At 37.8% G+C, this 12,200-nt stretch overlaps 1 protein-coding gene across 3 annotated transcripts in view; it reads left to right on the top strand.

Annotated features, from left to right (window-relative positions):
- The window catches only part of ARNT (aryl hydrocarbon receptor nuclear translocator), a 66,336-nt gene that overhangs the window by 19,159 nt on the left and 34,977 nt on the right, over positions 1-12,200 (top strand). For 2 of the 3 annotated variants that reach the window (XM_018046046.1, XM_018046044.1), the window contains exon 2: positions 9,387-9,498. In XM_018046046.1, the coding sequence (XP_017901535.1) occupies positions 9,387-9,498 (112 nt within the window). Of the gene's footprint in view, positions 1-2,239; positions 2,384-9,386; positions 9,499-12,200 lie in introns of those variants that run through there. The other variant, XM_018046045.1, reaches the window with a different exon arrangement.

Raw genomic sequence — 12,200 nt, 5'->3', positions numbered from 1 at the left:
GTGAACATTTTTTTCCCTCGTTCCCAGATCTTAGGGAGAAAGCATCGTCTTTCACTGTTAAGTATATGGCAACCTGCTCCAATATTCTTACCTGGAAAATTCCATGGACAGAGGAGCCTGGCGGGCTACAGTCCATGGGGTTTTAAAGAGTTGGACATGACTGAGCAAGTGAGCGCATTCACACACCCACACGCATACACAGTGGTAGTTTTTCTTTTCTCCCTTTTTTGTAGATACTTTTGTCAAGGTGAAGACATTTCACTTTAATTTTTCTGTTTTTGTCAGAATGGGTGTTGAATTTTAGGAAATACTTTTTTTTTTTAATACCCCATGGGGTTTTTTTTTTTCTTCACTTTTTAAATTCTTTTTTTACCCCTCCCTGTTGCACTTCCCTCTCACTCTGCAGCAAATACTTTTTATACATAGGCTGATATGATCATTATTTTTCTTCTTAGCCTAGTAATGTGTTGATTGATTTTAAGTGTTTAACCAGTTTGCTTTTCTTGAGTAAATCACATACGGTTACACTGTAAAATTCTTTTGCATATTGCCAAATTCTGTTTGCTAAATTCTATTTGCTAATATTTTGTTCAGAATTTTTGCATCTGTTTTCCTAAGGGATATTAATCTTGGGTTTGTTTTTTGTTTCTTTTTACCGTCTTTGTTTGGTTTTTGTATCAGATTTATACTAGCTTCATAAGATCAACTGGTAAGTGTTCCCTTCCTCAACTAGTTTCTGGAGGAGATTATGTAACATTGCTGTTCATTCTTTAAATGTTCAGTAAAATTCTCCAGTGAAATCATCTAGACCTAGAATTTTTTTTTTAAGAGTTCTTGAAATATGGATTCAGTTTCCTAGTAATTATAGGACCATTCATGTCACCTGTTTTGTGTTTGGTTAGTTGTTTTGGTTTGTGTTTTTGTTTCTTTTAAAATTTAATTTTTTTATTTGTGTGGCTTTGTGATCCTTTGTTGCTGCATGTGGGCTATCTCTAGTTCCTCTAAGACACAGGGGCTCCAGAGCACAGCCTCAGTAGTTGTGGCACATGGGCTTAGTTGCCCATGATGTGGAGTCTTCCCAATCGAACGCACATCCCCTGCTTTAGCAGGTGGATTCTTTACCGCCGGACCACCAGGAAAGTTCAGTTTGAGTTTTTTAAGGAATTGATCCTTTTGATCTAAGTTGCCAGATTTATTTAAGTTAGTATTCTCGGTTATCTCTTCGATTTCTTCAGGGTCTGTCTTGATAATTCCTGTTTCCCCCCCTGATTTTGGTAGTTTGTGTGTTTTTGGCCTGGTTTGTCAATGTTATTGATCAATTTAAAGAACTCTTTATTTTTAAATTGTTCTTCTGTTTTACAGTTTATTATTTTGTGTCTTTCATTATTGCTTTCTTTTTGCTTGTTTTGGGTTTATTTTGTTCTTTCTTTTTCCCCAAAGTAATTTTAATTCAGTTTCAGAAAAAAGCTGTCACATGAATTTGGATTAGAAAACATGATAATAAGAGGTTTGGTTTTTCTGGAAACACAGGGAAGAGAAATAACCCTTAGCAGGTTCAATGACAATTTTCTGGATCTTCCTCTTGCATCAAAGCTATACATCTCCCCAAAGCACCTGCTCCAAGAGTTAGTTTACTCTTTTTTTCTCTGTATACCTGGGACAGGCTACTTCTCTTCTGCTTCAACCCCTCTTTCAGTCAGAATGTGTGAATGCTAAAGACCTTGAGCTCTGACCAGTGAAAGAACCGTCCTTTAAGCCAGCAACCCACGGGCCAAAGCCCCACTCCCAGTCCCTACAGCAGAGGCCACAAAGCTGACATTGTTTCTACTGTCTCAGTGAAAGTCGCTCAGTTGTGTCCGACTCTTTGCCACCCCAGGGACTATACAGTCCATGGACTTCTCCAAGCCAGAATACTGGAGTGGGTAGCCTTTCCCTTCTTCAGGGGATCATTCCAACCCAAGGATCAAACCCAGGTCTCCCGCGTTGCAGGTGGATTCTTTACCAGCTGAGTCACAAGGGAAGCCCTCCACTGTCTCAGGAAGAAGCCAAAAGCTGACCCTCATCATAAATCAAGACCTAACATGAAGAGAGAATGAAGGCTCCCAGGTCCAGAGTAGGCTGCAACCTGGGGGCAAGAAAAGGGAATGTTTGCAGTCATTCCTTCTTTAGAAATAAGGGGAAAACTGGACCCTTTCCATTATTGTGGTTCTATAAGGTACTCTACTGCTAAGCTCCAAGAAGATCTGCAAGCACAAACCTTTTCCTAGGTCCCACATCAAGTATCGGATCCCATTCCAGGTGTGATACAGGAGAGGGGAGACGAGTGCAAATTTGGCTGTGTGATCAGTGCTGGTCCCAAACATACGGGTTTCTCAAGAGACAGGTAAGGTGGTCTGATATTCCCATCTCTTGAAGAATTTTCCACAGATTGTTGTGGTCCACACAGTCAAAGGCTTTAACATGGTCAGTGTTGGCAATTTGATCTCTGGTTCCTCTGCCTTTTCTGAACCTAGCTTGTACATCTGGAAGTTCTTGGTTTTTGTACTGCTGAAGCCTAGCTTGAAGGATTTCAAGGCTTCATCTTCCAGTGTCATATCTTTTTGCCTTTTCATGCTGTTCATGGGGTTCTCAAGGCAATAATACTGGAGTGGTTTGCCATTCCCTCCTCCTCTGGACCACATTTTGTCAGAACTCTCCATTGTGACCCATTCATCTTGGGTGGCCCTGATGGCATGGCCTGTTTAGCTTCATTGAAGCTTATGCAGCTTCATACACAAACCCCTTCATCATGACAAGCTGTGACCCATGAAGCAGAAATGTTAATTAGACCCTGGTGATTGAGGTGTCACTGAGGTTTTCTGTACCTTTGCTGATATTCTTTCTAATTGTTCTGTGTGTTGTTGAGAGAGGGATGTTGAAGTCTCTCAGCTGTAACTTTTCTCCTTTCTGTTCTTTCCTTTTTTGTTTAACATATTTTGCAGCTTTGTCGTACATGTACACCACATGTTTCCTTGCTGGATTGAATCTTTATTATATAATGTTCTGCTTTGTCCCTGGTAATTTTATTTGCTTTGGAGTTTACCTTTCTGTGTTGTTCAGTCACCAAATTGTGTCTGACTCTTTGCGAACCCATGGACTGCATCATGCCAGGCCTCTCTGTCCCTCACCATCTTCCAGAGTTTACCTTATCTGTTATTATTAATATAGACACTTCTGCTTTTCTTTGATTAATATTTTACAAGATGTTTCTTTTCCATTATTTCACTTTCGCCCCACCTCCACTGTTCTATTTTAAGTGAGTTTCTTGTAGACAGCATATAGTTGCCATGGTTTTTAAGTTGCTCTGCCAATCTCTGTTAATTGGTGCATTTAGACCATTTGCATTTAATAAAATTATTGATGTGTTCATGCTTAAGTCTGCCATTTTATTTTTTGTTTTCTGTCTGTTTTCTTTTTCCTGTCTTCCTATAGGTTATTTGAACATTTTTAAAACTTCTAAAGAGTTGGGCATGACTGAGCAACTGAACAATAACAACAAATAATGTTTATTAGTGTATCTTCTTGAATAGCTTTTCCACTAATTGCTATAGTGGGCCTTATGTTATATATACATATACATAATTCAGCACAGTCTGTTGATGTCATTTTACCAGTTTGCGTAAAGTGTTGAAATCTTACCTCCCTTTACATTCTTTTATCCTCCCCATTTATAGTTTGCCTTAAATTTCTGTATTTACATTTAGAAGCATCAGTGTTGTCATTTTTGCTTCAACCATTATATATAATTTAGGAACTTCAAAAGGACAAGCACAGCCTATTGATTTTTATTAATACAATGTTTTTTTCCTTCTTTCTTGGTGTTCTAAAATTTCTTCTGTTTAACATCCTTTCTTTTTGGAGAACTTTGTTTAGCTATTCTTTAGCATAGGGTTGCTGATGACAGATCCTCCTTAGTTCTCCATCAGCAGAGAATATATTTATTTTCTGCTCATGTTTGAATGATGTTTTCACTGGGTAAAGGATTCTGGATTGGTAGTTTCTTTCTTTCAGAACTTAAAAAATATTATGCCACTTTCTTTTGGCCTCCATGGTTTCTGATGAAAAATCTGCTATCTGAATTATTTTTCCTCTCTTAAGTGTCATTTTTCTCTAGCTTCTTTCAAAACTTTGTCTTTAATTTTTTTATGTTTAATTGTGATCTGTGTTGAAATGAGTTTCTTTAGGTTTATCCTTTAAGGGTTGCTCAACTTCTTGAATCCATAAGTTACATCTGTCACCAAATTTGGGAAGTTAGATGTTATTTTTCAGCTTTGCCTTCTTTCTCCCCACCAGGACTCAAATGACACAAATGCTAGCTCTTTTGTTAGTTACACAAGTCCCTGAGCATCTCTTGATTTTTTTTTTTTCCTATTCATTTTCTTTCCCTGTCTGTTTTCTCTTCAGTCAGTCAGTTCAGTTGCTCAGTCGTGTCCGACTCTTTGCGACCCCCATGGATTGCAGCACTCCAGGCTTCCCTGTCCATCACCAACTCCCGGAGCTTGCTCAAACTCATGTCCATCGAGTCGGTAATGCTGTCCAGCCATCTTATCCTCTGTTGTCCCCTTCTCCTCCTGCCTTCAGTCTTTCCCAGCATCAGGGTCTTTTCCAGTGAGTCCGTTCTTCGCATCAGGTGGCCAAAGTATTGGAGCTTCAGCATCAGTCCTTCCAATGAATATTCAGGACTGATTTCCTTTAGGATTGACTGGTTTGATCTCCTTGCAGTCCAAGGGACTCTCAAGAGTCTTCTCCAACACCACAGTTCAAAAGCATCAATTCTTTGGCACTCAGCTTTCTTTATGGCTCAGCTCTTGCATCCATACATGACTACAGTTAAAACCATAGCTTTGACTAGAGGAACCTTTGTCAGCAAAGTAATGTCTCTCTACCTTTCAATATGCTGTCTAGGTTTGTCATAGCTTTTCTTCCAAGGAGCAAGCATCTTTTGATTTCATGGCTGTAGTCATCATCTGCAGTGATTTTGGAGCCCACGAAAATAAAGCCTGTCACTGTTTCCATTGTTTCCCATCTATTTGCCATGAGGGGATGGGACTGGATCACAGATGTTTTCTCTTAGGATTAGATTAGGTGATTTGTGTAGTGTTCTTTCATTTCATGGATTCTTTCCTTTGTTCCCTTCTTTCTGCTGTTGAGCCTATCCACTTAACTTTTAACTTCAATTCATATTTTCAGTTCTGAGATTTCTTTTCAGTTCTTCTTTATATTTCCTACATATTTGCTGGGACTATTTTTGCTGAGGCTATTTTTTCATTTGTTTTAACTGTGATAGTAATTGCTTGTTGAAGCATTTTTACCGTCCCTGGGTCAGGAAGATCCTCTGGAGAAGGGAATGGCAATCCACTCCAGTATTCTTGCCTGGAGAATCCCATGGACAGAGGAACCTGGCGGGCTATAGTCCATGGGGTCACAAAGTCTCAGACATTACTGAGTGTCTATTATTATTTTTGCCATACTCACTTTTAAAATCTTTATCAGATAATTCTAACGTCTGTGTCATTTCACTGTTAGCATCTATTGATTACTTTTCTTGAATTTAAAATCTTCCTGATTCTTAGAATGATGAGTGATTTTAAAAAAAAGTTTTTAAGCCTGGACATTTTTGTATTCTGTGATAGTGGCCTTTATTCAAAACTGTTTTATCTAGCTTTCATGATACCACTTTAGAAGAGTGGTATCAATAATGGCGCTACCTTGTTATTATTCAATAGAGATAGAATTCCAGGTTCCCCACTAAGCCTATTTTGACTCTTGAGGTAGGACTTCTTACTGCTGGATATGGATGGGAGTTACATTTCCCTACATGGTCTCCACTGACGCTTGGGAGGGACAGGTGCTCATTTCTGACAGCTGGAAATGAAAATTCCAAGACCCTACTTGGCCTTCTCTGACACAATCCCAGGAGGGGTTTTGAGGTACTTTGTTACAGCCTTGCAAAGACAGATACTTAGGTTCCCCACTCAGCCTTTGCTGACAGAGTAAAGGCTGGATCACAGTTTTCCTCTGGTGTTTGGCTGAGGTATAGTAGTAGTTGTTTTAAGAATTCTCTGTCCTGGTAACCGTTTCGCTTTGCTGGTCCTTTGTCTAGAGAGACTAAGCCTTTAAGAAAAGGAAACCCAGGAGAACTCATCCCCATACATTCTTCACATCCTGAAGTCTTTAGCTGGTCTGCTTTCTTCTGTCTACCTTTCAGAATGTTCTTAAGTTTGTTTTATGTATGATGTTTAGAACTTTTAGTTGTGCTTAGCAGGAGGAATAGGGAAAAGTACATCTATTCCATTGTCCTGGAAGCAGAAGTAGTGTATGCCATTTAATAAGCACATTTTGTAAAATAAATTAATGGAGAATGGAGGACTTTCCTATTTGATAACTAAAATGTGCTATAAAAAACACTTTTTATCAAAAGTGTTCAGTATTGACACAGGAGCTGAAAAATATATGAATATACAATAAAAGTATAGAAAGAGATCAGTTGCTTGTAGACACCCACAAATATAGTAAAGAGAGTCATTTCAGATAAGTGAGGAAAGGATGGATTAACCAGCAAATGATGTTAGAATAATTAGCTAACCATTTACAAGAAGATACTCAGTGTTCTGCCTTATGCCAGGTAGGCAAAAGTAATAAATTTCAGATGGATTACAAATCTAAATGAGAAACACAAAAGTTTTATAAGGATGTAAATTCAAAGATGGGGAGCTTTTCTAAGCAAAACAGAAATCCAGGAATTATTTAGGAAAACATTGATAAGTTTAACAACATAAAATTGTAAAACTTTTTTGTTTAAAGGCTGAGGTAGGTGATGGAAAATATTTGTAATACATAATAGGCATGCATTATTATAAATTGATATCCTTTAATATCTTTTATATACTGATAGATCCTGTAAATTCTTTCAGTTCAGTTCAGTCTCTCAGTTGTGTCCGACTCTTTGCGACCCTATGAATTGCAGCACGCCAGGCTTCCCTGTCCATCACCAACTCCTGGAGTCACCCAAACTCTTATCCATTGAGTCAGTGATGCCATCCAGCCATCTCATCCTCTGTCGTCCCCTTCTCCTCCTGTCCCCAATCCCTCCCAGCATCAGAGTCTTTTCCAATGAGTCAACTCTTCGCATGAGGTGGCCAAAGTATTGGAGTTTCAGCTTTAGCATCATTCCTTCCAAAGAAATCCCAGAGCTGATCTCCTTCAGAATGGACTGGTTGGATCTCCTTGCAGTCCAAGGGACTCTCAAGAGTCTTCTCCAACACCACAGTTCAAAAGCATCAATTCTTCGGCGCTCAGCTTTCTTCACAGTCCAGCTTTCACATCCATACATGACCACTGGAAAAACCATAGCCTTGACTAGACGGACCTTTGTTGACAAAGTAATGTCTCTGCTTTTGAATATGCTATCTAGGTTGGTTATAACTTTGCTTCCAAGGAGTAAGCGTCTTTTAATTTCATGGCTGCTTTAGAAGAAGATATATTAAGTATAAAAATACCAAAGATACATCAACTCATTGATTTCAGAGGACTAATGTAAAAACACATAATAAGAATGAAATACTGTACCATTTTTGCCTGTCAGTTTTGGTGAAATTACAAAGTATAATATCAAGTCCTGGTGAGGGAGATAGGTACTCTCATATCCTGTTAGTGGGAGCAGAAATTATAGCAACGTTTTTGGAATGTAATTTGACAGTACCCATCATAATTTTAAGTGCTTATTATATACCTGGATACAGTGAATTTCATCTCTAGGAATCTGTTCTAAAAAGCAGAAGAGAATTTAAAGTTGTATGTGTAAATGTTTTATATACTTATATTAGTAAGTATAAATACATTTGCTTATTTGTAATAGTAGATAATTAGTAATAGTAAATAGAAACAATATAAATGTCTGTCAACTTGGGGAATTGTTGAATAAGATATGATATATTCATACACTGTGAGGTTATGAAAAGGGATGAGGCGTCTGTCTTGAGTGTGTGTGTGTGTGTGTGTGTGTGTGTGTGTGTGTATGGATATCTTTGATATGTATTTAAATGCTAAAAGCAACTTTCAGATCAGGATTCTTATTTTTATTAGGAAAAATGCCTCCTCCCCTATCAACACACATGTCATATAATGATGGCCATGTCTGTTGGTTGGCAGGAGACTTGCACTAAACATGTTTCCTTTCCATTGCATCATTTTTCTCTCCAGATTAGCTCATTTTCAGCCTGGAGAAATACCTCTTCTGCTTGGCCACCCTGAAGTTGCTCTTAATTTTTTTCTTTTAATATCTGGTTTCACTTTACCCATACCCAGCTTCTCATTTGTAATCTGTTTTGTATACTTTCTGTATGCTACATTTTCAGGGGTTTGTACAAAAACATCAAGAATAGTTCTATACAATATTTTTGGCCTGTCTTGTGGACTCTCACATAAGGTTAGTCCCAAAAGGCCATTGGTCATCTTCAACAAACTCGCTGTAATCAAATGTGCCCATTTTTGATCAGAGAGATAGATGTGTATAATCTGAGGGGAAAAATAAGAGATAAACTGAACTCAGCTGTTAAAAATGGTTGCTTCTGGGGTATGAGATTGAATTGATAGGAGAGAGGAAGGATTAAAAAGAGGCGTCATAACAAAGGACTTAAGAGTTTTACTCTATGTAAGTATTTTGAGTATTGGACTTTAGGTGATTTTTTAATTTTCAGGTTGTTCTGCATTTTCTAAATAAAATAAATCAGAGGAGCTAAGTTATATATATTTGTTGCATGAATGAAATATGTAAACCAATTTGTGTCTTTTAGATTAATGTTGGGGAAGGCAATGACACCCCACTCCAGCACTCTTGCCTGGAAAATCCCATGGATGGAGGAGCCTGGTGGGCTGCAGTCCATGGGGTCGCTAAGAGTTGGACACGACTGAGCAACTTTACTTTCACTTTTCACTTTCATGCATTGGAGAAGGAAATGGCAACCCACTCCAGTGTTCTTGAGTGGAGAATCCCAGGGACGGGGGAGCCTGGTGGGCTGCCGTCTATGGGGTCGCACAGAGTTGGACACGACTGAAGCGACTTAGCAGCAGATTAATGTCACTATTACAAGCTTTTAGAAGTGGAGGCTGCAGAATATAGTGCCACCTCTTCCAAACTGTATGAAGTTGGGGAAACTGAAGTAGGGAAATCTTTTTCTAGAGTAAGAATTCAAGAAAAGCAATCTAAAATGTGCGTTTGAGTTTTTTGGCAAACTATTGAGATATCATCCATAGCTTCAACCTTTCTTCTAGCTAGTTTGATAGTGATGATGATGATAAACAAGGACAATCTTTCTAAAATCTGTGTTTCTGTTTTTCTCTGACAGAAATGACATCAGATGTACCACCTCTGGGTCCAGCCATTGCCTCTGGAAACCCTGGGCCTGGGATTCAAGGTGGAGGAGCCATCGTCCAGAGGGCTATTAAGCGGCGACCAGGGTAAGTTTGAGTGTAGTGTGTCATGAACGCTTCTCCTTTAAACCGCCTAATTTTGTTAGTTACTAAACCCCTTTTCTAACCCTCTTGCTTCTTTTAACTGCTTATTACACTCCTTTCAGATAACTTTCTTTAGTCCCTGGATTTTTCTTTGTGTGGAATTGATGTTTTTACCTAAGTTGCTTAGAGGCAGTTTTGTTTTTTTTTTAAACCAAAAATCTTTGCAAGGTAAAGGACTATAGCTAAGCCCAAAGATTTCACTGTTGCTGAGAAAATATCGTTGCTTTCATTAAGCTTTGTATCTCCATTCTCAGAATCTTTTGGTAGGCTTTTTACTTTCCTGAATTTAGAGACTGCTGAAATCTAGAATATTTTTCCTTTAAGTTATTGATACGTTGCCCTATTGGGAATCCAGAGTCCATTTGGTTCCAGAATTATTTATTAAATGCCTAATTAGTGTAAGGCATTGTGTGATTGCTCCTAGAATACAAAGGTAAATAAGGCACAGTTTTTGTTAAAGGGATAATCGTCACACACATAAATGTAATTCAAGATAGAATACTCCAGGTTTGCTAAGAAAGGAACAAATACAGTGCTGTGTATTTCGCTGTATGGAAAATCACCATCGGTTGGTAGAGGCTGGGAAAGGCTTCAGAAAAGAGATTGTTTTAGAAAGGCCTGGGAGAAGGGGTAGTATTTTACCTACTTTATATTTTCTATTTTTTCCTTTCTTTTGTTTTAAAAAATTCTGTAGCTAATGTTACACTTAGTCTTTAAGTTTTCTCCTACCTATAGTAATGCAAGAGTGTTCTCTGCCTTAAGATGGTAACAGAATAATATTAAGGCTTGCTGTGTCTCCAAGAAGCAATTAGTTTACTGAGCCATAGGGTGAATAAGTAATTTACCCAAGGTTTTAAAGCTAGTAAGTAGAGGATCTGTAATGTAAACCTTGAGAGATTAGCTTTAGAGTCTACTCTCTTAAACACAGTGTTAAGATTATATATAATCTTAACAATTAGAATCAGAATCAGTATTAATATCAAAATTAAGAGATTGGCTGAGAAAGTTATATTGAAAGTGTACAGCCATTAGAAGTGGCAAATATGTATTAGTACAGAAAAATGTTCATAATATATTTAGAAAAGAGGTTACAGTATATGTAATATATCAACTCCTATCAGAAAAAAATATGTATATAACACATATGCATAGCCAAAAAACTGAAAGGATACTTATCAGTTAGTCTGGAAGATGGAATTATGGGTGATTTATTTTTTCTTTTGTTTTTAATTATTTCTAAATTTTCTGAAGTGTTTGTAATATTGGTAATGAGGAAAATATATTAAAAGAAATAATACATTTTTTAAAAGAAATATTGGAAAATGTAGAAAGTTAGAAGACTAGTAAAGCAATCATCTTAGCACCCAAATTCATCTCTCACTAGTTCTTTTGCATAATTACTTAATTCTTTATGTGTAGTTATAATCATAATTATATTGGTTTATATAGTCTAGTCTTTTGATCTAATTGTATAAACTAATTCTTTTTCCCATACTGTTACATATTATATAGAAACATAATTTAAAATAGTTACATAGAAGGATGTACTTAATTTCTATTTTGGGACATTTAAACAGTTTTGAAGATATGCTATTATATTGTAATGCTTAATGAGTATCTTTGTACATAAATTTTTTCTGAGTTTTTCTTTAGGATAGAGTCTTAGAAATGAAGTTACTGGGTCACATGCAGTTCTGACGTGATCTGGGGCTACAGGGAGGAAGAAAAATGGACACTTTCAGAATTGATGCTATGTACTTCATATATAATCCATTTAGAGGCCTATAATATCAGGTTATCACTCTAACGGAGATGCTAAGATCACTGGGTTAAGGTGGTAACATGAGTTACATTTTAGTTTAGTATCGAGATTAATAGGAGATTGCCTATCTCATTACCTATAATCTTGCCTAATCCCTTGAAATGAAAGTCACCTCTTTTTTTCACTAAGCTGATTGATTGTGCTCCTCATATGCTTTCTCATTTTCACTTGTATATTTATATTTGTCTAGGAGAAGAAGCCTTTGAGGGCAAATCTTTTGTTTTCAACTCATCTAGTACAGTATCTGGAATGTAGCATGTATTACATGTTCATTGGATGAATGAAGGAAAGAAACATTATTTAACAACCTTCGGGGAATTCTCTGGTGGTTCATTGGTTAAAACTGCGCTTTCACGGCTGCTGCTGCTGCTGCTAAGTCGCTTCAGTTGTGTCCGACTCTGTGCGACCCCATAGACAGCAGCCCACCAGGCTCCCCCGTCCCTGGGATTCTCCAGGAAGAACACTGGAGTGGGTTGCCACTTCCTTCTCCAATGCATGAAAGTGGAAAGTGAAAGTGAAGTTGCTCAGTCGTGTCCAACTCTTAGCGACCCCATGGACTGCAGCCCACCAGGCTCCTCCATCCATGGGATTTTCCAGGCAAGAGTACTGGAGTGGGGTGCCATTGCCTTCTCTGTTTCACAGCTGAAGGCTCATATTTGGTTCTACCTGGGAACTAAGATTCCACAAGCTGCGCAGTATGCCCAAACAAAAACCCAGCCTTCCAAGGTCTTAAATCACTTCCCTGTTTTGAGAGATATTTCAGAGAGCTGGTAACATAGCCTAGAATAGACTATAGAAATGAAAAATAAAGACCTGAATTACT

Source organism: Capra hircus, chromosome 3 (genome assembly GCF_001704415.2).
Source record: "Capra hircus breed San Clemente chromosome 3, ASM170441v1, whole genome shotgun sequence".
In the NCBI taxonomy this organism is placed as follows: domain Eukaryota; kingdom Metazoa; phylum Chordata; class Mammalia; order Artiodactyla; family Bovidae; genus Capra; species Capra hircus.
Note: the sequence above shows the minus strand (reverse complement) of the source record. Positions and strands in the feature narration are given on the sequence as shown.